Consider the following 25,055-nt stretch of genomic DNA (forward strand, 5'->3'; position numbering starts at 1 on the left):
TCAAGCTGGACAACCCCAAAGGCATCAGAGGTCAAAGAAATTACTGGATAAAGATCTAACCAAGAGGATGGCATTTGGGCTCAGCAATGTCACTCATTGCAAAACACTCCTCAGGATCCAGCAGAGATTGAACTGATAGGACAAAGATTCACCATTCTTTCCATAATACGTATTTTTCTATAGCCCAACAGAGAAGAGGCAGACATGACAAAGAAGATCCAGCCATGCATGTGATCAGAAGCAAGGAGTGAATGACTGGAGGCCTCTGGGCATAAATTCACAGTTCTTGCTATCTATCATAAAAACTAGAGGCAAAAGTAACATCTTCAGTGAATTACAGGCCATAAAAAGTAGACGAGAGAGGAACACGAACAATCATCAAGTAGCTGCAAACAGCCAGAGGAAAAGTGCCAGGACTCAAAGACAGCCTTGGCAATCTTCTCACCTATTAGCAGAAGACTTAAAAAATAAGATAAAGGAATAAGGAACATAGGACAAGACAAAGGACTACAGAGCAAAATTAAGACCTCTATATCAATGGTAGCTAGGCTGACCACCAGCTGGTGGGCTGCAACCATTTGTCAGTAAAAGCCTTGGTCTGATGGACAGGCATGTAGTACTTAACAGATGGTCTTAACTGATCATTAGCACAAGGGACAAAAGACCAGAAATTGCTATAAAGAACAATCTAGAAGCTGCATAGAACATGAAGAAAAATCCAGGTTTGGAGAAAGCACCATGGAAGCCATTCTGCATGCCAAAATCCTACTGATGATTGTGGCACCTCTGTAAGCAAGTCTTTTACGGAAACAAGCTTGCTGTTCCAAGTATGGTCAAGTAGACTGTTCTTACCTCCTTCCCAACTGGATTAACTCTTACCTTTGAGCTGTTCAAGATTAAAAACTGCTTTTAAAAATGCATTCGAATTTCTCTTGTTGGTGAACATGCCATGAAAATCCAGTGTAAAGACTACAGCAAACCAACCAAGCCAAGAGTTAGAGTACAATTTAAGTTAGTTTTAAATCTTTTTAATACACATCTGCACAGGCACTGTTTTAAATTATACACTGCTAAAACAGACATTCAAGACAACTAACCACTGTAAGTAACAATGATGAACCCTTAGAGAAATTCTAACATAACTTTTGCAGGGTTCACTTATGAATTCATTCTTCTAATAATCAGAAAACAAGATCTAGCTGATATAAATAACTAATATAAAAGGAGCAGCTTCATTCAAGCTCAGAGCTCTGCCTTTCCCTGCAGCTCTGCTCCCTAAGCCATGCTGCCTCAGTAAACAACTAAGAATAGACATGATAAAGTGTTAATATTCAGACTAAAACCAAGGACATATTAATCCTTTAACAAGATTTTATTCAAGATTTTATAGAGATTTGAAAATACATTGTTTGGTACTGCATTATTCAGATGAAAAAAAAAGAAAACAAAAAGTAGCTTTAAAAGAAAACATGCCATTTAATCTTTATTTGCTGAGGAGCACATTGCATAGTGAGGTCTTTTGCAGATCTTAACATACACTATTGTTCATCTGGTACCTCTTCTCCTCCACTTACTGTCCAGCTAGGTGTTAAGTTCTTCATTACAGCTGCAATTGTAAATTAAGCATTGATTTGCTATTCTACATAAGTACATACTAAAAAATTTTTACAAGGGACAAAGACAAGTTGTGGTTTGCGTAGTGAGGTTTCACTCTTATCGAAAGACTATACTGAGTGAAAGCATTGGAAATATTTTGTCATGGGAATGTTTTGCCAATGCTCATTATACCCTTTCACAGTGAGGCTTACTTTTCACAATATCACAGTATCACAGTGTATTTGGTATTGGAACCTCAAAAGATCATCCAGTCCAATCCCCCTGCTGGAGCAGGAACGCCTAGGTGAGGGCGCACAGGAATGTGTCCAGGCGGGTTTTGAATTTCTCCAGAGTAGGAGACTCCACAACCTCCCTGGGCTTGAAATGATTGAACACTTCCATGACACAGCATTTATAAAGCTAGCAGAAATTAAAAAAAAAAAAAAAAGAAAAAAGAAAAAAAGCAAAATTCACTACAGTTCTGTTTACAGAGATATTTTTCACTTTAATCACAAAACTAAAAAACTGACATACACAGGAGTTCTTTGCACAACAAAATTAATTCCTTATTACAAAATTCAGATGTGGAATTAAAATCCAGTGTAATACAACAATCTTTTTTTACAATGTAGCAAGTTTTATAAACTGAAGTAATTTCTGCTTTCAAATTTTGATTCACTACCCAAAATAAATAAATGCTGCACTTTGTTTCAAATGCTCTAAAACTATTATTTAAACAATTTTTTTCAAATTTTACGTTTTTTCCACTCTGGCTTGTCTGTTTCATCATCTTCTGGTTCCACTTCGGCAAAAACGGTTTTTGGCTGTGTTCTAGAAAACATTAAAAATATGAAAATAATGATCAGTCTGTAATTCTTTATCAGAAACTATATTAGACATGCACTAGACACAAATGACATCCTTTCCATACTTAAAAAAAGAGCATCCTTGACTTGCCCATTTTTCATTTTCAGCATAAAGCTCTGAGCTAGCCCTCTAAGAACTGAAGAAACTTGCAGCTCTCCGGCAAGGAACAAGCATAACAAACACACATCTTTTGCAAGTATTATTTCCTTGTCAGCTCACAATCATTATCTACGTATTCCATGAATAAAATTAAAATACAAGAACAAAACAATTTAATACAATGCTAGAATGCTAGCCACAGATCTTCTTATTCCATGAGTTTAAAAAAAGCAACCTCCATTTTGAAACATCGTAGTCACTGTAGTATACAGCAGCCAGTAAGTGAAAACAGAACAGCTAAGCCAGGCTTCTGGCTTAGCCTATGCATAAAAAACCAGTTTCTCCTCCATGCACTTTATCTAGCACTACTATAACACAAAAAAACCCTAATGGTCTTCATATGAGAACACAGTGTATCCTACAGTCAAGCTTGACGGTATCTATTTCTTCACTGTTTACTTGTACTTTAAATAACACTTAAACTTTATAAAAATAATTATTGATTACTTTTTAAACGAACACAGTATCAAGCAGCATTTCAATAAACTGTTTGGACATTGAGTTCCCCTGTTTTACACTTTAAGCACCGCACAGTCTCCTTTTCCAACCTAATTCTCAGCACAATAACTGCGGAGCTGGAACTTCTAGATTTCTGATGCTAGTTGTGCTCTACTTCTCATTACAACAGACATGACAAAGTATAAAATGCAGCCAAGGCAGTCATCATCTAATTTATGTATTAACTAATGTTTTTACAGTGGTCTAAGGACGTGAAGCACTATTATTGTAACAACTGTTATTTGGCAGACTCTACCAAATGTATAAACCTTAACAAAATTGTGTCTGCCTTACTTAACACAATAGGCATAATTTGATTTTGCCACTGACTGCAAAAAGTAATAGCAAGTCACCAGCTAGTACAGTCCAGGATTCCCCATTTGTTAAATACGTGGCACAAAATAGATTTAAAGTCACCAAACCTAGTCAAAGACAACTTCCTGTCTATATAGGATCCTTCTATCAGCCTGCCTTCTCTCCCGTTCTCCAGACTTGCCATGGAGGTGAGGAGCATACTAAGATGTCCCATAGATGGTCCTGCTGCAGGACTCTATCATCGAGACGCGGTCCCTGGGTGCAGGTTGTACGTTTCATTACACCTAAGCAGACATTGTAGCCAGATGAGGACCAAGACTACTGAAAGTTAGATGGTACTCCATGGAAAGCAGAACTGAGATAAAAAAAAACCCAAACCTTCAACTGAAAAAATAATTAGAAAATAATTACATAAACTCTATTTAACCAGTCACTGAAGGAGGATTTAAAAAAAAAAAAAATCAACATTAGATTCAAAACAGACACCAGGGATGAACGCTTTATTGGTCGAAATACTGGACTTGGTTAGCTGTTGAAGATATGGAACATATGGAACCTTCTTCTCTTTTTTCAAAACATAGTGATGGAAGTTTATTTAGCCCATTTTAACCTGCCTTTTATTAGAACAGACAAAAAGTATCTAAATGCCATTTGGATCCCATCAGGTCAGTATTGAGACACTTCTTAGGAAAGCATAACTAATTAACTATTAATCTGTAATTTTTGAATGCAAAACCTGCAACTGCCATAATTTTGGTTAGAAACTTCCAACCGAGAAGAATGAGTTAATTTGTGAAGCAGCAGTAGAATCTACATATTTTCCAGGAGAGGAGTGGCATGGAGAAACTTCAGCTAATGCAAGTATACTATGGAGTCCAGTAAAGCCAGGTGTGGGATGGGTGGGTTAAAAAGAAAAAAAAAGAAAAAAAAATCTGTATCATAATCTAGCAGTGACCAGCTAAAGGAAAAACACAGAGAGGAAATCAAGTCTGCTTGCTATCTAGTTTCTTAAAATAAGCATGAAATGGCTGTAGCCTCAGCTCAGCTGAAATGTAAACTGTTCCACCTCCACAAGCGGTAACTGGGGCACCTAGGGTGATTCATATGCCTGACCATTTTAAAGACATAAGCATAGAAAACACTGGTTTTGTTATAGCATTATCAGCAGTGATCATTTAATTTAAACACAAATTTTTCTGCCTAGTAACTGCACTAGAGATTGCTAATGCAGTAGGAGTTTGCTGCATTATTAATATTTATATAAAAATTATCAAAACAGGTTTTCTACTTCAAAATATTTTATTTCCGAGGGCTAAATAATACCTGTGTAAAGATAAGTTCTTTTTCCACATCAACTTTCTTGGTTTTATTAATCATTGAACTTGGAGTGTGCTTCAGTTTATTATGGATTTGCTTGGCAGATCCTATGGGAGATTGCCATGGAGGGCAACGGGGCCCAGAAGAGCTGGTTGATCTTTGAGGACAACCTCCTCAAAACACATTCCATCCTATGTGCAGAAAGTGAAGTCTAGCACAAGGCTAGTATGGATGCGCAGGTATCCCCTGACTGAGCTAAACCCCAAAAAGCAAGAACACAGACAGAGGAAGCAGGGACAAAGTTGGCCAAGAGGAACAGAGGCATTGCATCAACATGTAGGAACTGAGTTAGGAAAGCGAAAGCTCAGGTGGAGTTGAAACTGGAAAGAAATGTGAAAGGCAATACTAAGGGCTTCTACAGCTACACTGATAGCCAAAAGAATGCTACGGAAAATGTGCTCAATGGGGCAGGTAACCCACTAACACAGGGTATGGAAAAGGTCAAGATACTCAGCTTTTTTTGGCTACATTTTCCTTGAGAAGGTCTGTCCTCAGCTCTCTGAGGACCCCTATACTACCAGCAGAGTCTTTGGGAGGGAATGAGGCATGACCAACAGAAGACGAAGAAAGAGACAGGGAGTACATAGCACACTGGAGATAAAAAAATCTGTGAGATGAGATGGGATGGATCCAATGGTACTGAGGGATCCGGGCAATGTCACTGCAAGGGCATTCTACCATCTTTGAGGGTTCATGGTGATCGGTGGGAGGTTCTTGATAACTAGAAAAGGCAAACATCATCTTTATAATGGACACAAGGAGGATTTGTGGAACTACAGGATGGTCTACCTAACCTAAGTCCCTGGGAAGGCTATGGAAGAAATCCCCATGGAAGGCATTTCAAGGCACATGAAGGACAAGAAGGTGATAGGAACAGCCAGCATGGGTTTAGCGAGGGCTTACTATGCCTTCCAACCAGACTCCTGGACCTGGCTGCCCACAGAGGTGTTGTGGAATCTTCATCCTTGAAGATACTCAAAGTCACCTGGGTAAGTCCCTGAACAACCCGAATCTAATTGGATCTGAGCAACGTGATCTAAGTGAACATGTTTTCAGCAGGAAACTGGACTAGATGACCTCCAGAAGTCCCTTTCTACCTAAATTATTTTACGATCCTGTGTTTCCACATGACTGTCACCTGAAACCAGTGTTTCACATACTGACAAATGCATTCCTATTGTGGGTTACACTAACAGGCTGCAAACAAAAATGTGAAAACAAACTAACATGATTTATTCATACTGCATGCTTCTCTTTATTTCAGTGGTTTTCAACATGTTCAGATATGTAGACTCCTAAAAAATTTCCAGGGGTCATGCAGACTGTTTTAGAGTCACAATAATCCCTCTGGTTATGTGTTGTTTTTCTTAGTTACCTTTCAGGGATCCAATAAAAGTACCTCATTGACATCTGAGGTTCAGGGACTAGCAGCTACAAAAACACTGCTACAGCTAAACCAGCTGGGGATGACAATTGCATATCATAGCATGTGACTCAGGCTGCAGTAACTTTTGAAATTTGTGTTTACATTGCACTGAAAAACAATAAAAAGAAGACTTTTAAGTATGCCTGGAAACTAGAGTAATGTCACAAAGGCTACTTGCAGACAGAAATGTTTTTTAAGTGTCAGGGCCCTTTGTATTCCTTATCTCATCAGCTAGCCTGACTCTTCTCTGAATCTCAGGGGCTTCCCTCTCAAAATTACCCATGTCCAAAAAAGATTTAGCTTAAGTATACCAACATGTGCCAATAAAATCACTGTTATAAAACATTCTGTTCAGTCCGGCTTCTTCAGCTAAAGGTACTTGAGCCAGTACATGACTGACACTTCACACAGCACAGCTACAGGCTGTTCCCTTTTGCCTGTGATAGCAGCAGTAACAAAGACAGTAAAATAGGGGTAATATCACTGAACTGGAAGATATTTTCTAAGATATTTTCAGGTATATTGTGTTAGGGAGGGAAATTTCACCCTCGCCTTCCCTACAGTACAGAAGAAAGCTACATCTGGGCCTCAGCAGGCCCTCAGCTACAATGCTTAGTAATTTCTGCTGGTCCTTCACAGAGACATCTGAAGTCATTATAGTATCTCTGTACAGCTGTGTTAAAACAAACAGCTCACAAAGAATGTAATTTTCAAACATTTACAACTGATGCCTCAAGTTCCTTTCCTGTAGTTCTTTACTTGAAATCTTCAATCTGTCCTTCCTTTCACTTCACTGGAATGGCTCTTGCCAAGGTCTCTAACAAACTTTTTCCTGAAAAATCTCAAGATCTTTTATTTATCCTCATCCTTTATGACTCTTCTGTTGTGTTGCTAACAGATTTTTTGACACTTTATTCACATTGGGCTTCTGTGACATGTCATCTCCTGATTCAGCATGTACTTCTTATCATCCCCAGTAATCTTTTCAGCAGCATCTGTTTTTTCATGCATCCTTTTACCACTCATGCACTACACCTTACTTTTCTGCCTCAAATTTTAGAAGAAACAGAACAGCCAGGCTAAGGATAACAAGGTTGAAAAAATTTTACGTGATAAATAATGCAAATGACTCTTTGTCTTCAAGAATAAATTAGGCACCTTTAACTCCAACACAAAGGAAATATTTTACATGCAATGTATAAACTAAGAGCAAAAGTCATGTTGCAGGTATTTTTCATAAAAATACAATTTAAAAAGCAAAAAATCAGTTATCTGATTTAGAATGACCTAATCGGTATGAATCAGGACCAGCTGAACTCTAACCCAGTCATCAGAGTTATCAAAACATTCATCAACCAGAAAAAGTGTTCCTTCGCATTCTCAGTCTAAAATTATTTAATAACCATCACTGAAGAAAATTAAGTAACTATAGTTTCCTTAGACACCATCTTAAGAAGGAAAATGAAAATCTGTAAGTGAATAACCATCCGTTAGATAACACAAAAACAAACGCCTTGTTAAACAAGAGATATATCAAACGGATAGTTTTATAATAAATTTACATGAAAATTAACTATAAGAGATGTGAAAACCAGATAGTTGAGAAATAAGTAGTAAAAAGAATTAATACTGTTTAAAAAAGTAAAATATATGGGATGTATGTTTTTTTTGGTCTAAAGACAGTATGTAATTTTAAGTTTGTATCAGAATATCACCTTTCCTAACTCTATAGTATATCTTATGCTATAGTTAAAGCAGCCCATTTCCCTAGGTTTATATATTGCCTGTATTAAGAATGCCTGATTTAACAGGGCCACCAGGGATACTCTTCCAGTCCAGTATTATGTGATAATATCAATATCAATTACTTTTAATTTGCATTATATGCAGGGTAAACATACATGCCCTGTAACATCAGATACAGGATACAATTAGCACAGCTTTCTATATTATCTGTGTGTGCAAACAACAGCTAATAAAACCTATGACTGCCACTAGTCTGCAGTTGTTAATATAGACCTCCGTTTCTGAAAATTAGGAACATAACACAATTATAAAGAAAGTTTTTGCATTTCAGTGTCTTAGTCAATAAAAACAATAACAATTATATTATTATAATAATTATTATTATTATTAAAAATGCTCTTTGCATAGAGTACATATCAAAGTCAAGCTTTGGAAGCAAGGATAATGGCAGTTTCAGTGGCATGAGATTTATCAGCTGACAAAACCATCAAGGCAGCATGCTGTTGGCTGCAGCCCAATTCCCCCACGTACATATCACCGTCTGGTGTGTAAGTTAATAGCAGTCTGGACTTGCATCCTCCCCGCTTCTCAGCCAGCTCTCTTCTTCCCCTGCAGCTACATCTTTAACAAGGAACTGTAATGAGATCTGCCCACCTGACACAGTAAGCCTTCTGTAATACAGCTATGTTTTAAAACTTTCATGTCTACTACATTGCAGGTGTCAGGAATGAAACGTAATATATAATCAATGAAGTTACTGAGCCAAAAATATACTGAGGTATCTATCTATCTGATGGACTGAGTGATTGTATTTACTTTGGAGAACAGATAGCTGCATATCTGAAACAAAACCAGCTGCCTACACATTCAAAGTAAACTTAATCTCTAGCAAAGATGAACTCTCAAACAACTAAAAATCAATATTTAGCATATTAATCACAACATTTGTTACAGAATCAGGCTTTCAAACATTCCTTTTTTGATAGCAAGGGTGACACTGTGTAATGCATTGATTTGATGTACAACATCAAATGCCACACTTATTAATTAGCAGTATGCCATGTACTTATTTAGTATTTATTCTAGTATTATTGTGAGAGTATTTATTTAATGGTATGAACTGTGTTTAAGAAAAAAAATCTTTGGTAGAAAGCATTCTAGAAACATATTACATAACACCACACTTGCGCATTCTATTTAAAATGAGTAAGTTACCATCTGCAGGATTACCAAGATTTTACTACCATAATCTTGTTGAGGCACTTTATTTAACAACAACTGAACACTTATTTCTCTACATGGACTTTGTAGATTTTATTGGTAAAATTTTTAATACCAACATCAAGTTAATTCAGGCAGGTACTTAGGTAGGAAAATTTCAATTAAAAATTTATGACTTTCAAGAAATCATCCAAAATATGCTGTCATAACATAAAGTAAATATTTTGAAGGTTTAACCTAAGAGTCAGTCAGAATGAGAGGGCATATTGCTAAATTTATAATCTCAGTCTGTCAATAGGACAGTAGCTTATTAAAAAGTATAGTGCAATTTCAGATACTGGTTTGTAGAAGATTATAAATTCTCATCAGCTCAGAAAGCTTTAAAATAATTTCCTAGCTCTGACAGGTACATTTTTAAAATGGAAATGTCAAATTTCAACAATTTAACCTCCTAGAAACTCTTAATCTTCATAAAAGAGTATGGCATATTCTTGGTTTACACATTCATGGCAGCAGATGAGAGAAAGCAAAGTATACCATTGAAAATGTGTCTTCTATTTTTACCAAACTCCCACTGGCCTTGAGAAATATTACTTGTATTTTAAATTGTTTCCTTACTTAGCATATGCTGGAGCAACCCAGTATGGATTCTCCTCCGCTTCCTTTGCATGACGTAAAATTGCCTCTCGAGGGTTGCTGTCATCTGTCTTATCCAGTGCAATATTCTTGACTATATATGATGATAAGGTACCTCCATGAGTTCCAACACGCCCACCACGACCTGTAGCAAAAAAAAAAAGAAAAAAAAGAGTATTTTAGAAAGAAGTATTTAAAAATAAACACAGAAATGTCATATTGTAACTGCAACAGTGATCTGATATGAAGAAGTTATTTAATATTATAGGAAGAGTCTAATCCAGAGCTGCATTCACATAAGTAGTTTACTGATTATATAACAAAGTAAGGCATTGTGATAATTAATTTATTCCAGGTAACCACTCCAATCAAAGACCAGTGTTTTACAGTGCCCATACATATGTAGTAGAGTCATCACCCAAAAAATTTTGAATGCAAATCTGAATGAGTGTAGAACTCAAGCATGATGGTCCCTTTGGCATACAACAGCCTCAAATTATTATGCCTGGGTTACCTGGCCCTGCTACTGGAGGTTCAGGTTTGTGAGACTTCATGGGGTCCAGCCTGTCCTTCTCCAGCTGTTTCCTGGTGCTTCGCTGTCGTGGTTCACGGAACATCGGAAGCGCATGGGCTGAAAGGTCACGGTTTGGAGAAGAAATGTTAGAAATTCCATTTTAAATTCAATTTTAATTACAAAGACTGGAATAATTCTTTGCAATGGGAAAGGTGGCAGAAACAGCCTCCCAGTTCTTCTGTATCCAATCAGTGGTCTACTGGGGTGTATTTTAGAAGGCTTCTTTCTGCTCAATTTTTCAAAGATGAAAGCTGCCAGATTTCCAGGGTTCCTTCAGGCAGAAGCCTTTCATCTCAAATAACTGTTTGCACAGTTTATGCATATTTAATTTATTCCTCTGTCATTCAGTTCTCAACATTAGCATTGTGACAAACCAGTTGCTCTTTTCTGAACTTTTCATGTTTCTACAGCTCTCTAATCTCTAAAAGCACGACAAAATCCCAGATTCATTTTTGGATCTGAAACGTAAGACAGGCAGAATCCCCTTAATGATCCAAAACCATAATGTTTCTGCATATGAAGTCACAACCATGTTATTTTTTAAATTATTAATCAAGGTTGGAAGAATACCCATAACTGAGATAATCTGGCCAAATCATCAAGATTTTAAAACCTCTGTTTCCTCATAAACCTGCTATAGTATCTTCAATCACTGTAACAGTTTTGGTCTGCTCAGACAAGAGACACATTTGTTTTCAACAGAGAAACACCATTTTAAGGGACATTGTTTTCTGGTGGTGAGGTTTAGCTCTCACATTCAAGTGTACTGATTGCTGCAGTTTCCCAAAATGTGGGAAATTGTGTTGGGGTCAAAAAGACACAACAAAGATAAAAAACAACCAGACAAATCTTGAATTTATGGGCACCTGTTCTATATTGAATAAAAAAAAAAAAATAGAAGGCAGAACGCAGGGACCTATCAGTTTGATTTTTCAGCTTGTTTCTGGAAACAATTTACTAGGCTGACTGAAGTCACAGCCAGGTGACAGAGCAGTATATCTTCGGAAATAAATGTTTAGGTTTTATTTTTGCAGATTTCATCAAGTATGAAAGGCAACAAGAAATGCCTGGGACAATTTGCTGGCAAGGACTAAGCTTGATCGGTCTGCATAGAGCATCTGAGGTGACTATTACACAGATCTAAGCTTTCGTCATTTGTGGAGTCAAGGTTGCCTAAGGGAAAGCAAAACTTTGTATTCCCATGTTTTAGAAGTAACATCTAATCCTTCAAACCAACATTCCTGCATTTTAAATATCCATTACAGGCAATTCTAAGATCAAAGAGCAGCCAGAAGTCTGAAGGAAAAAAAAAAAAAAAAAGGGAGGAAAAAAAAGAGAAGGAGAAGGAAAAAGGGCTTGGTTCACTTTACAAAAGGACTTCTCAGACCTTCAGTTCTTTCCAGCTCTACCTGTAAGTTTCAAAGACAGACATCTAAGCTCTGAGAAGTTCCTGAAGTTTGCAGCAAATTTTAAAATTTGCAAAGCTAATCCTTACAACGCTTTTCTGCATTGCTTTATACGCAAGTATCTTAACCAGGATAAATAGGCAGACGAAATATTTTGCAGGTAGCTGGGAGAAGTCTCCCAATCACTAGGCTTGTTCTTATGGGGCACTTCAACGTACCAGATGTCTTCTGGAAATACAGCAGAGAGAAAACAGTCTTGGAGCCTCCTGCAGTCCATGGAAGAGAAACTTCCTAACACAGCTGGTTAGCGAGCCTAATAGGGAAGGAGCCCCACTGGATCTGTTGTTTGTAAACAGAGAAGGACTTACGGGCAACATGTCAGTGGAGGTCACCTTGGGTATAGTGATCATGAAATGACTGAGTTTTCATTCATTGGAGAAGTCAGAAGGGTGGTCAGCAGAACTGCTGCTTTGGACTTCTGAAGGACAGACTTTGATCTGTTGAGAAGGCTGTTTGGCAGAGTCTTGTGGGAGACAGTACTGAAGGACAAAGGAGTCCAAGAGGGCTGGTCTCTCTTCAAGAAGGTAATCTTAGAGGCACAAGGAGTGGGCTGTCCCTGTGTGCTGGAAGGGGAGCTGGCCGGCCTGGATAGGCTGAATAGAGACCTGCGGCTGGAATTTAGGAATAAAAAGAGAATCCATAACCTTTGGAAGGAGTGGCAGGCTACTCAAGAGGAATACAAAAATTCTGTGAGGTTATGCAGATGAGAAAATTAGAAGGGCCAAAGCCCAACTAGAGCTGAGCCTGGCTACTGCTGTGAAAGGCAACAAGAAATGTTTCTATAAATACATTAGCAACAAGAGGAGAGATAAGGAGACTCTCCATCCCCTGATGGATGCAGGGGGAAACATAGTGACAGAAGATGAGGGAAAGGCTGAGGTACTAAATGCCTTTTTTGCCTCAGTCTTTAATAGTCAGAACAGTTGTGCTCCAGGTATCTAACCCCCTGAGTGAGAAGACGGGAATGGGGAGCAGAATGAAGCAAAAAAAATCCAAAGGGGAATTGTCAGTGACCTGCTACACCACTTGGACACCCACAGGTCTGTGAAGTCAGATGGGATACATCCAAGGGTGCTGAGGAAGCTTGTAGAGGTGATCATTAAACCACTTTTCATTATCTATCAGCAATCTTAGCTAACTGGGGACGTCCCAGTTGACTGGAAGTTGGCTAACATGATACCCATCTACAGGAAGGGCTGGAAGGAGGATCCGAGGAACTACAGACCTGTCAGTCTGACCTTGCTGCTGGGGAAGGTCATGGAGCAGATCATCCTGAGTGACATCAGACAACACATACAAGAAAACCATGCAATCGAGCCCAGTCAGCATGGGTTTATGAAAGGCAGCTCCTGTTTGACCAACCTGATCTCCTCCTGTGACAAGGTGACCCACCTAGTAGATGAGGGAAAGGCTGTGGATGTTGTGTACTTAGACTTCAGTAAAGCCTTTGACATTGTTTCCCACTGCTGGAGAAGCTGTCAGCTCATGGCCTGGATGGCCGTGCTCTTCACTGGATAGCCTGGTCCAAAGAGTTGTGGTGAATGAAGTCAAATCCAGTTAGATGCCAGTCACAAGTGGTATTCACCAGGCCTCAGTAATAGGGCCAATTCTGTTTAATCTCTTTATCAACGATCTGGATGCGAGGATCAAGTCCACCCTCAGTAAGTTTGCAGATGACACAAAATTGGGTAGAAGTGTTGATCTGCTGGAGGGTAGGAAGGGTCTACAGAGGGATGTGAACCCACTGGATCATTTGGTTGAGGCCAATTGTATAAGGTTCAATAAAGGCAAGAGCCGGGTCCTGCACTTGGGTCACAACAACCCCAGGCAGCGCTACAGGCTTGGGGAAGAGTGGCTGGAAAGCTGCCTGGTGGAAAAGAATCTGGGGGTGTTGTCCAACATCAAGATGAATATGAGCCAGCAGTGTGCCCAGGTAGCCAAAAATGGCCAACAGCATCCTGGCTTGTATCAGGAACAGTGTGACCAGTAGGACTAGTAAAGTGATTGTGCCACTGTACTTGGGGCTGGTGAGGCTGCACCTTGAATACTGTGCTCAGTTTTGGGCCACTCATCATAAGAAGAACATTAAAGTACTAGAGAGAGTGCAGAGGAAGGTGAGGCTGGTGAGGGGCCTGCAGCACAAGTCTGATGAGGAGAGGCTGAGGGAACTGGGGCTGTTCAGCCTAGAGAAAAGGAGGCTGAGGGGAGACCTGATTGCTGTATACAACTACCTGAAAGGAGGTTGTAGCACGGAGGGTATTGGTCTTTTCTCCCAAGCAGCAAGTGACAGGACAAGAGGAAATGGCCTCAAGTTGCACCAGGGGAGGTTCAAACTGGATATTAAGAAAAAATTCTTCACGGAAAGGGTTGTGAAGCACTGGAACAGGTTGTGTAGGGAAGTGGGGGTGTCACCATCCCTTAAAGTGTTTAAAAGGTGTTTAGATGAGGTTCTTATGGACATGGTTTAGTGCTAGAATTAGCTTATGGTTGGACTCAATGACCCTGAGGGTCTCTTCCAACCAAAATGATTCTATGATTCTATGATCCTTATTTTGTTTCAAAACTATGTGGAAGAAACAGTTGAACAGCTAAAACTCAGCTACAAAATCCTGAAACTTTGCATAATTGGGACCTAAATCTTTGAATGGCAGTTATAAATGCCTTTGAATACTCAAGTCCCATTGGATTTTAGGCAGAAAGTTTTTTAAAAATCACAAACACTCTTTACAGTATAAACGTGAATGACAATGCACACCAAGTATTTAGATAATAGACCACATGGTGATATAGTCAAGGCTGTAATAAAGATGGATTGAGAAGAACACCCAAATGAGATAAATAACCTTGATCTTTGCCAGCTGCTATCCCACCCATTGCTACCCAAAAACTGGAGCTGGACATCTGCATCAGTGACATAAGTAGGAGACAGCTGTAGCTGGAAAGTATCTGAGATGGGAATCCAGAACAAAAGTGCCTTGATATGGCCCTAGTTACCAAGACTGCCCAGACTTTCTCATTCTGCCAAAAAACGACTTTGTTTTACAGAAATACCTTTAGCTATTTCTAAGACCAGGATCACTGGAAAACAAAGTTGAATCCGAACACCATGGAACTGGAAGAGGATGAAGTGAAGCAGGGCAGCACAACTGTGTGACTGTTCTCATTTTTAAAGAAATACTACACGGGGCAATGCTAATGGAGAGGGCCAAAATCTTTCAGTCTATCCCCTCATCCTCTTGTAAAATTTACCCTTGGGAAAAGGCAGATCACTGAACATTTTATAGTAAAAGTGATAATTTCTTATGCATCAATGAGCCTTAATATGAACATAAGTTCTTACACAAGTATAACCCTCAGGCTAGATAGATATTTAAGCTATTTAAAACCCTATGTAACTCTGGGCAAGTTCTAAATTTTGAAAAATCACTTGGAATGTGTTCAAGAACTATCTCTACTATCTCTGATTCTGCCACTGTTACTGTTTATGTTTCCAAGTGGCAAAACACTTCCTAAACCCACCTACACTCACCAATTTAGTTTTGGAAAACCAAAGATTTAGGCGAGCTCCAAAATTTTGGAATTTTGGAGGGTTATTTTTGTTTTGTTTTGGTTTTGAGGCAGTAGTCCTTCCAGGCTTTCAGGTGCATCAATCTAGAAACCAATAATTATCAACGACTTTACAGAGCATACAGAATATATACCTTTCTGGTTGTACAAGGCTACAAGAAGTTTGTATAAAGCACTAACATCTTATATCAACGATCGATACTTATGAAAGACTGCAACTTTCTGGATGGGAAAATATAAAGGTAAATGATCTGCAAATAATTTTAAACCTGTGAAAGAGCTAAGGATGCTGCTATAAAAATAAGTTTAAATTCCTTACGCGTTATAATGTAATCCTGTGTCAGAGTCTCTGCTTGTCTCTCTTTTCGTTTGGTTTTGACCACACATAATTTTGCTCCCCTAGGAGGAAACATAGAGCAGTTCAGTTAGTCTGTTTATATGTAACAGAAACCAACAAAATTATATAGCACTTTAAATATTCATGAGTGTGCGTATCTTCACCTGTCCATGCACATGTGAAGGAGCGTAGAGAGATTAGTGTTTCTGTTATAGAACAGTTTATATGACATGCAGAAATAAGCATGGAAGATTCATTTCACACTTCATTTGTCCACAGTAATTGCAGCGTGCACATGGAAGATGCTCCTCTCCAGCCACGGGCAATGACTCACTCCTAGTACTCTTCCTAAGCAGCAGAGGCAACAGTTATCTAACCAGAGGTGTCTGTAACACCACGGCAGGAAAGGCTGCATAAGCCTGGCTGCAGCAAGACTGGTTTAAACTGGTGGTACTTTCTTGTTTATGCTAAGTACCATGAAACACACTGGGCACAAAACTGAGCTAGGGCTCTTGTGGTGTGTGCCTAGGAGGCTCAGGCTGCCTGCTGGAGAGGGGTCCAAACAATGATGACCAACTGTCTCGTTCTCCAAATTGACAAAGACCAGAAAAATAAAACTTATTTCTGATAATCTTGTAAAACAGAGTTTATCTTCACATCCAAGTGTCCAGGTTACAGTCAGAATACAGATGCTGTGAACTATAACACAGTATGTTTTTGGATGCCAGTGACACTAAGATGAGCACATATAGGGGAAGAACATCTTATTTGTACCACTCAGTACAGAAGAAGTGTACATTTCACCTCTGCTGACAGGAAGGAAGCATGCCCCAGTTCTCCAGTCAGTCCAGACGGTAAAAGCAAATTAATTGCAAAAGAAGTATTTATAGACTAGTTAAGTCCTCTTCATGCCAGGCTGACAAGTCACCTTCTGATGAATCAGAAACACCTTTCCATCAGATATATAGGCAAAACCCACACGTCACAGGTGGGGGTGGGGGAGAAGACTAACTGAAAGATGGGAATGTGCTGCTTTGATTTGCCCCCTATCAATTTGGATCTTCCAGTATTACTTCACAGACACTGAAGTTTAAGTTAAAGCTTCCAAACAAGATTTTTACTTCAGAGGAGAAAAAAAAAAAAAAAAAACCAACAAAAAAACCCTAAATACAATAAACATCCTTTCAATAACACCCCATCAGCAACCTCCAATAGGTCAGATGAAAGGCTGGTTATTCTTATTGCAGACTGCATGCAACTGAAAAATGAAAGTATTTGTAAATTCAGATAGAACAGCTAGCATACTGCACCACAAAAAGCCCAGAGGAAAACATGCAGCTTTTCAGAAATAAACTGGGGGTTTGGTTGATTGTTTTTTTCTTTCTACTGTTACTAAATAAGTAAAACTCTGCAAAACAAATGTTACTAAACCAGTTTTTCTCATTTCTTAGTATAAGCATAGAGTCACAGAAACTGGCTGAATTTGAGAAAAAAATAATGTTATTAATCATTAAGCATGATTACGTACCTCTGGCTTTTGACAGGATCATAGTACACTTTGGCCAAACCATTTCCTGTACCAACCATGATCTGGTTCAGCTTGGGATGCCAAAGGCAACGCACAACACTCTGAAATAGAGCAACATGTCGATAGTTAGTTGTTCATTCATCTAGATCTTAGAATTAATATTCATATTGACATATAGTGGATCAAAGTCGCACTGTAGCAGGAATAAGCCTAAACACATGAATGAATTTGTGAATATGTGAATGAATATATGAATGAATACCAGTTCCTCTGCAGAGCAGAATAGAATGTAAAAGCAGTGACAACACATGGATGTAGGCAGAGAAGGAAGCACAAATCGGTGGCAATGTGACAACCAGCCATTTCCACAGGCTGCCTGCTCCAGGGTATTTGTGGACCTAATGTAAATGTAAAGCTAAAGCAGGATTTGAAGGAGAACAAGGAAGTGCTTCAGATATAGCAACACAGGCCTTCATGACTTTTGCATTTTTATTTTTAATTCTTAATTCTTCCACTCTGTTCTTTATCTGTTCTTCTTCTCACACAGTGATGACCTTTCACTAACTGACTGCAGAAACAGAAGAGTAGCTGATTTTCACTCTTGCTTTCCTCCCCCACAACACCCAGAAGAACTTGCTATTTGAAGCCAATGTCTCACAGTTTTGTCACCCTTCTGGTCAGCAGAGAAACTCATTTTTAGACATTAGGAGTATTGTTCTTTTACAGACAAAGTGTGGTTCTCCATGTGACTTTGGATTTCCACGTGATTACTGTGTTCAGTCTGATTCAGCAGGTCAGTACAGAAACTCTGTAAGACACGAGCTGCTGACTTGACAGAGGCAAAGAAGTGGGCACAATCTGCCACAAAGGACAACACAACACAAAACCTGTACCTGCATCTGACTTACCAGGAGGAAAAAAAGTATGTCTTTTTGAGAGATTATAACCCTTTAAAGAGTTTCAGAGAGACTTAAGACAGGTCTGAAGAGTATTTGTGTTACCTGTGTAATAAATGTATCCAGAGCTGGAAGGATGCATCATCCTGTTTGTATTTAACTGAAAAATGCTCATTTTTCTAGCCCATTTTCCCCCCAAGCTTACCACTTCACCTTACTCAAAAATCAGGAATAGGCTCTTCTCAAAGTGAATTAATAATTTAAAATATTCAACCAGTATTATACATCTATCTTTAAATTACCTATGTATATACTTCTTTTTTTACATAATACAGCACATGAAATTCAGGAAATGAGAACCACTAATGTATGAACAAGAGCAATACAGCAAAGCTAAAATAATTAGGGGTGTAATATAGCTCTGTAACTTTGGAAGTGAGAACCACCTAATCTGGAAGAGAATAGTATACATCAACTGTAGTAACTCCTGAATCACTTCCCATTTCTTGTTCCATGCTATTTCTGGTTTGGTCCAGATCCCATTTTTTTTGAATGCTAGGAGGCACACAGCATAAAAAATATTGAAACATTTCTGAAGCCCATTCAGCCATCATGAATCAGAACTTCATTTCACTACACCATGATGGATGACTCTCTTCTGAGCTGTTTTTCTGCTTTATGTTCTTGCTTAAGAAGAAAAATTGAGTGAGATGAGTTTGCATGAATCAACTGACCATTCCTTAAAATGTTTCTCTGTAAAACATTCTCATTCTACACAGATATACACAGAACACTACACCTTCCCATTTACTTACAGGTACAAATAAAACTGGCTTGCTTAATATGAGACAACTAAAGCACAACAATCTTTTTACAGGTAATTCCGAACTACGATGTAGAATTCTGGTAATACATTATATGCATGATCCCTGCCACAAGCAACAAAAATGACCAGTACAGGGTTGTGTTAAGTTGTGCAAGTTAAATAAGAGATTCTTAGATACCGTTAAGTAATGCTCAAAATGCTACGGTAACTCTAAAACACACAAAGCTATAACAAGTATTAGAAGGTCAAAGGTGGGTGGCCCTTTCTTTTATTAATATTTATTGCATGTGTTTAGCCAGCCTTTTAAAACTTTGTAGTTAATGTGGTTCTCCACTTTCTACTGTCAAGTAAATGTATTTTATAGCATGGTACTGGCTACCAGCCAACAAAAACACAGCCTGAGACAGTGTGGCTCAGCACTGACGGGGATTGCTAAATTTCTAACTTGTAAAACATGGACAGCACACTTAAAACCACCATGGCACGTGCTCCAGAGCGGGCAAAAGACACTGCCATTAAATGCAGCCCTATAAATCTTCTGAAACCACGGAACATCCACAGAATATACTTTGTTAAAAACTAAACAAATACAAGCTCTGAACATAAAAGTAATTTTATTAATCCACTGGCATATAAACCTACTTTATAACAAATAATAAACACTACTTATGCAGATTTTTGGATAATTTTAGAAATAAGCAATGCTTTAAAAAGACCAAAATACTGAATTCCTTACCTAATTCCTAATAATTTTTCCCAATCATAAAATCCTAAAGAAGTAAAAATTCTAAACAACTATACAATAAAGAGATCATTGTAGACTAGGTCTTAACATTGGGAGTGAGGGGGAAAAGGGAATCTTTTTAATATAAAAATAATTGATTCTTAAAGAGCAATGAATCTAACTTTTGTACCGTTTACACTTAGAATAACGCAGGTAACCATTTTTATCACTGGAAATGCTAACCACCAAATTCCAGCTCAAAGAAAGTCCTACCTCCTAGCTCTCCAGAAAAGTGTGTTAATAGCACCAAAAAAAGTGTTTCCTGGCTTGCCCTACGTATGCACATAGGTAGATATCCATCTACTGATACTGAATTACAGAACTGTTGTGGTTGGAAGAGAGCTCTGAAGATGATCTAATTCAACCCCCTGCTCCAAGCATGGTCAACTACTACAGGTAGCTCAGGTCACTGTCCAGTTTGATTTTGAATATTTCCAAGGATGAAGATTCTACAGCTACTCTGGGTAACCTGTTTCAGTGTATGACCAATCCCACCATAAATAATATTTTTAAAATAGGCAAAAAACAAACAAAAACCAACCAACCAAACAAACAAAAACCACCCCCCCCCCCAAACCAACCAACAACAACAACAAAAACCCACCAAAAATAAAAACCAAAACCCAGTAAAACAAACAACCAAACAAAACTCAAACCATTCTCTTACATCTAGGTGGAATTTTTTGTAATTAGTTTTGTGCCTGTTGTGTCTGAGCTTTGCTTCATCTGCTTCGCCCTCCTGCCCCCTTCAATATTTACACATAAGATCCCCCATGAGTTTCGCCTTTGCCAGGTTGAGCCACCCTATCTCTCTCAGCCCTCCCTTCTCTGCCAGGAAATCCAAGCCTTTAATCACCTCTGTAGACCTTCACTGGACTCACTCTAGTATGTTCGTGCCTCTCTTGTACCTGGAGCTCAGAACTAGACCCAGCACTACAGATGTGTCTCACCAGAACTGTGCAGAGAGGAATCATGTCCTCCCTAGACCTGCTAGCAATGCTCTTTGGCCTGATGGAAACGCCCTTGGACTTCATGCTGCCAATTTCACAGAATCATAGAATGGTTAGGGCTGGAAGGGATTTCTGTTTCTTTGAGATGGAAAAGGAGATTTGCCATTCCACAATCACATTTAAAGAATAACTTGTTTCATTTAAAGTTGTGCCTTGCAATGGAACCCAACACAAACAAGACAGTACTTCAGTTTTAATTGCCCAAGAGACAGGAGCTCAGGCTGGAGGCAATAACATTGAGCAGTTAAGAGCAAACTGCAAGCTCTCACCCTACTTACTAAGGTAGTTTCAGTCTTTGTAAGAGAAGTAGAAGAGCAGGGAGTTCAATTGCCTAACATTGCTTTATATAAACCTAGCACAAAAGACTTGACTAACTGTAAGTACTGGTTGTAAGGAAATCCTATGGATGGCAGCTTCAAGAGTCAGAAGATATGAACACCAGATCACAAACTTCAGTTAATTAATTCTAGAATAAAAAAATTCAACACAGAAACATTTAACTTGTTTCTTATAGTATTTAAAGCTGAAACAAATCAACTAAATTCCAAAATTATAAAGAAAATCCATGTAATATCTCAGCTTTGCAAACAAATAATAATGTCTATTATAACAAGAATGATAAAATGCAGAATGCAGCATCACATAAACATCCTCAACTTTTGAAAAAATAATTTCTGTAATGCCTGGATGTTTTGGATAGCATCTTTGGAGCATGAAGTCTTGGAAGCCTATCATAAAAATTCTGAAAACAATTTTATCCATAGAACTGATGTGGCCAGTTTTGTGACCCACAGATCTGAAAATACAGCACTTACAAAAGACAATTCCTCGTCATGATTCAAAAGCTGTTTGGTACTTTTGTTGTTGCAAAAGCATTAAGTTCTTCAAATGAAATAAAACTGAAAAAAGTCTTTGGCAATGTTTATTGCATATACAAGCACAGTAGCCTGCATTGGGAAATACTGGGAAAAGATTGTGAAAATATTTTTGTGAAGTCAAGCAGCAAAAATATTAAAAATGTTAACAGAAGGAGAAACACTCCACATTTACCTTCCTCACTGTCACTGTGAAAGAGATTAGAACAGATTCATTATGTGTCATTGACAGTAGGCCTTCGTAATTATTTTCAGGTAACAGATTGTCTTGTAATACTGACTTAAACAGAAAGTCAATTAAAAAAATATCTGCACAATTTGAAGGACTTTTTTTTTTTTTCCCAATCTGGATGAAAATATTTATCTTCTTAAACAACTGTGTAATAAAATAACATACTGGTGATTGTTTTTAAAACTACCTATACCTTTTTCTAAAGTTGCTATACTATTGTTTTAAATAAAAAATATGAATTACCAATAGGTATTTTTTGCTTTACTTTTAAACTAAGCACTATATTCACTTCAGACTCACAGTTCTTTTAAAATAAACTCCAGTTTTGGAAAATTTACCTATAATAACTTAAAAGTTTAACAATAATATGTGGTAATCTTAAACCATAAAACTCATAAATACATAGAAAGGTGGCAGGCAAAAGTGATGATATCACTATTCCCTGGTGTGCTCTTCCACCTGCACTTCTTCTGAGACATGTGCAGTCCCAGCTCACGTGCAATTCTGGGGGGTTCATAAATAGTCTCACCCCTAACAGCCTGTTCTCACCCAAGTGTTTCCCTTTGTATCATGTATGCAGAGCTGTTGCTGCAGGTAAACACTAAACTTCACCAAATAATTTTTCTGCTAGGTTTTTCTCCATCTGGGTTAGCTCTCTAGGCAGCTACACGCATGGCTTTGCTGCTGCTAAGCACGTAGCAGTGCTTTGACGGAATTTAACAGCAATGCCTCTCAATCAGAAACTGAAGCCTGAAACATAATTTTGCTCAACACGGAATGGGACATCTATTCTGACCTAGAAATATACTCCTATGTTTAACAGGCAAAGTGAAGAATAACTGAAGCAGATTTCTCAGCAAGCAAAAGTTAATTATCTGAACTGAAACTGTCCAGAGCACTTGAGTAACACCCCAACAGGAGTAAACAATGCAGAGAGGGCATTTTACAAGGTCAGCAAGAAAAGATTAAAATGATTTGTGGCACAGGAATGGAAAATTTACCCCTAAGATGAAACCATGAAGCTGGTAAGGTCATAAAACTACAGACTGATGTCAAGGATTGAAAGAATTCTCCTGGATCTTTGCTTATAAAGAACGTTCAAGACTGCAGCAGCGAAGACAAAATTTGGTTCCCTGGCCAGTGCTTCAGGGAAAAACACTCAGTTTTACTGCACAGATAGAATGGATCCAGGATGGAAGAGCAGTCTCAGGGGGGTCAGTACAGGCTGGAGGCAGGAAGGCGAGGAAAGGTTAATAAATTCCAGTAAGAGGGACTACGAAGGGTTAGAGATTTTCCACATTGGGAATAGGGACTGGCAGACATTATGAGAGGTGTGAGAAGCTTTGGAGGGGATGCAATACAGAAAACATAGACAAAGCATATCAAGGAAAAAAACTGAGCAAACAAAGCAAGCATTCCTAGTTCTTGCATATTATAGGGTATATATACCCTTCTCATAAACATTAATTTTTATACTTAAAATATTTTTCTACCACATTCCAGAACCTGAGCAGTCACTCAATCTCACTAGTATCTTTTGAATCTACCAAAATGCAAGTTTGCCTATTATGTAACAAATTAAAGAGAGTGTATATAAAGAGTATCTCTTGAAAGCATTACTCACCTCTATCCTTTTTCACTCTGCTGCAAGAAAGCTAGGGAAAATTGAGGTTTCCCTCCATTGCTGTCTTCTTGTATTCCTGTACTACCATTTTACATGTCTGTGAGCTGAACTGTACAAAACCACGATTTCTTTTTTCATTTCAGCTGAAATTTTGACTAATATCCAACAAAATGTAACTACATTTATATGTATATAAAACCCAACTTAATAGCCAATCTTGCTAGCAAAATTTATTAAACAGACACTCATGTGTGTATGTGTACACTGATCTAAGGGAATAAGGGTCCTGATTTCCTGCAAGATTGGTGTGATATCAAGTTTCACCATTTTCCAAAAAATTCCAAGCACTTTCATATTTTTGACATAAATAGGAATCACCATACACTTCTGCAGCACTTAGGTCAAGGGGGTTATATTCTTTCATTGCTACTGCAAAATGAAAACTAAATTAGAGGGGCCATATTTTACAACTATGTTTTAATTTCTTTTCCCTCCTTCAGGAGGTCTTACTGTTTCTCAATTAGGTATTGTTTTCTTTGGAAACAACCCCTTCTCCCTAAAGACAATTAAGTTCTAAAGTTAAATACCACACATTGGTCTTCGAAAATGAACATTTCATGTGAAATGTACTTTCAGATAATGCATGATAATATATCAGCTTTTTCAAGTTCATTAGTAAAGCTCATCCTGCCATGCTGGCAAGAGGAAAGACAAACATGCTTCCATAGCAGTTATGCACTGTTGGAATAAATATTTTCAATTTTTGTTTCTCTTCACTTCTGGTACAGCCTTTCACTCCTCTCTGATAGTTCTCGACTAAACCTACTTATAGATTTGCTCCAAAATGCCAGAATTGATTATTCAGTTATCTGCAGCTATCAGACTTTGAGACTAATTTCACTAAATTAATGGCTGCTCCCATGGCTATTACCAAAAACTGTTTAAACAAAAGTACAGCCAAAAATATCCTATAAATGGAGAAGATGCACCATCTACTTCCACACCTATAGAAAACTACCTTGAAAGAGTGGAAATCTGCCGAATGATGCTGACATACAGTTAATACTCATACTGCCTTTGTGGTGAGTGTGCAGCAAACATCCTACTTGTAAACTGGAAAAAACAAAAGTGATTTCCTTGCAAATTACTAGAAAAAATTACTCCTAATTCCAGAAAAATACTGAAAATGGAAAAGGAGCATGCTAATTGTAGGCTTCCAAACACTTCTCATTGTTGAAGCAAGAAGCAGTTTCGATATTTGCTTCATGTGCTGTTTTGACTCACTTAATAAAAAAAAATTGATGAACATTTCGAGAAAGTTCTGTAATGCTAAGGTGAAGTTCCTGATGTTTTAACAGTTATTTCTGGAAAACTGTGAAAGAATTATGCTAGCTGAGATTCCAGTCTACGCACAAAACGGCAGGCATTTCTCCCATAAATAGCCTACAGTCATAAATCCTTAAATCAATAGAAATTAGTGCTATTGGCAAGGTCA

The 25,055-nt window shown here is 38.1% G+C and overlaps 1 protein-coding gene across 1 annotated transcript in view; it reads right to left on the reverse strand.

Moving 5' to 3' along the window:
• Positions 1-1,353: 1,353 nt before the first annotated feature.
• WDR70 (WD repeat domain 70) overlaps positions 1,354-25,055 on the reverse strand; it is a 127,732-nt gene continuing 104,030 nt past the window's right edge. The window contains exons 14-18 of the mRNA XM_065860846.2: positions 17,314-17,414; positions 15,768-15,847; positions 10,356-10,472; positions 9,824-9,986; positions 1,354-2,427 (exon numbers count right to left, since the gene is read on the reverse strand). Of these exons, the coding sequence (XP_065716918.1) occupies positions 2,343-2,427; positions 9,824-9,986; positions 10,356-10,472; positions 15,768-15,847; positions 17,314-17,414 (546 nt within the window). The 3' untranslated portion in view covers positions 1,354-2,342. The remainder of the gene's footprint in view (positions 2,428-9,823; positions 9,987-10,355; positions 10,473-15,767; positions 15,848-17,313; positions 17,415-25,055) is intronic.

This window comes from Patagioenas fasciata, chromosome Z (genome assembly GCF_037038585.1).
Source record: "Patagioenas fasciata isolate bPatFas1 chromosome Z, bPatFas1.hap1, whole genome shotgun sequence".
Lineage (NCBI taxonomy): Eukaryota > Metazoa > Chordata > Aves > Columbiformes > Columbidae > Patagioenas > Patagioenas fasciata.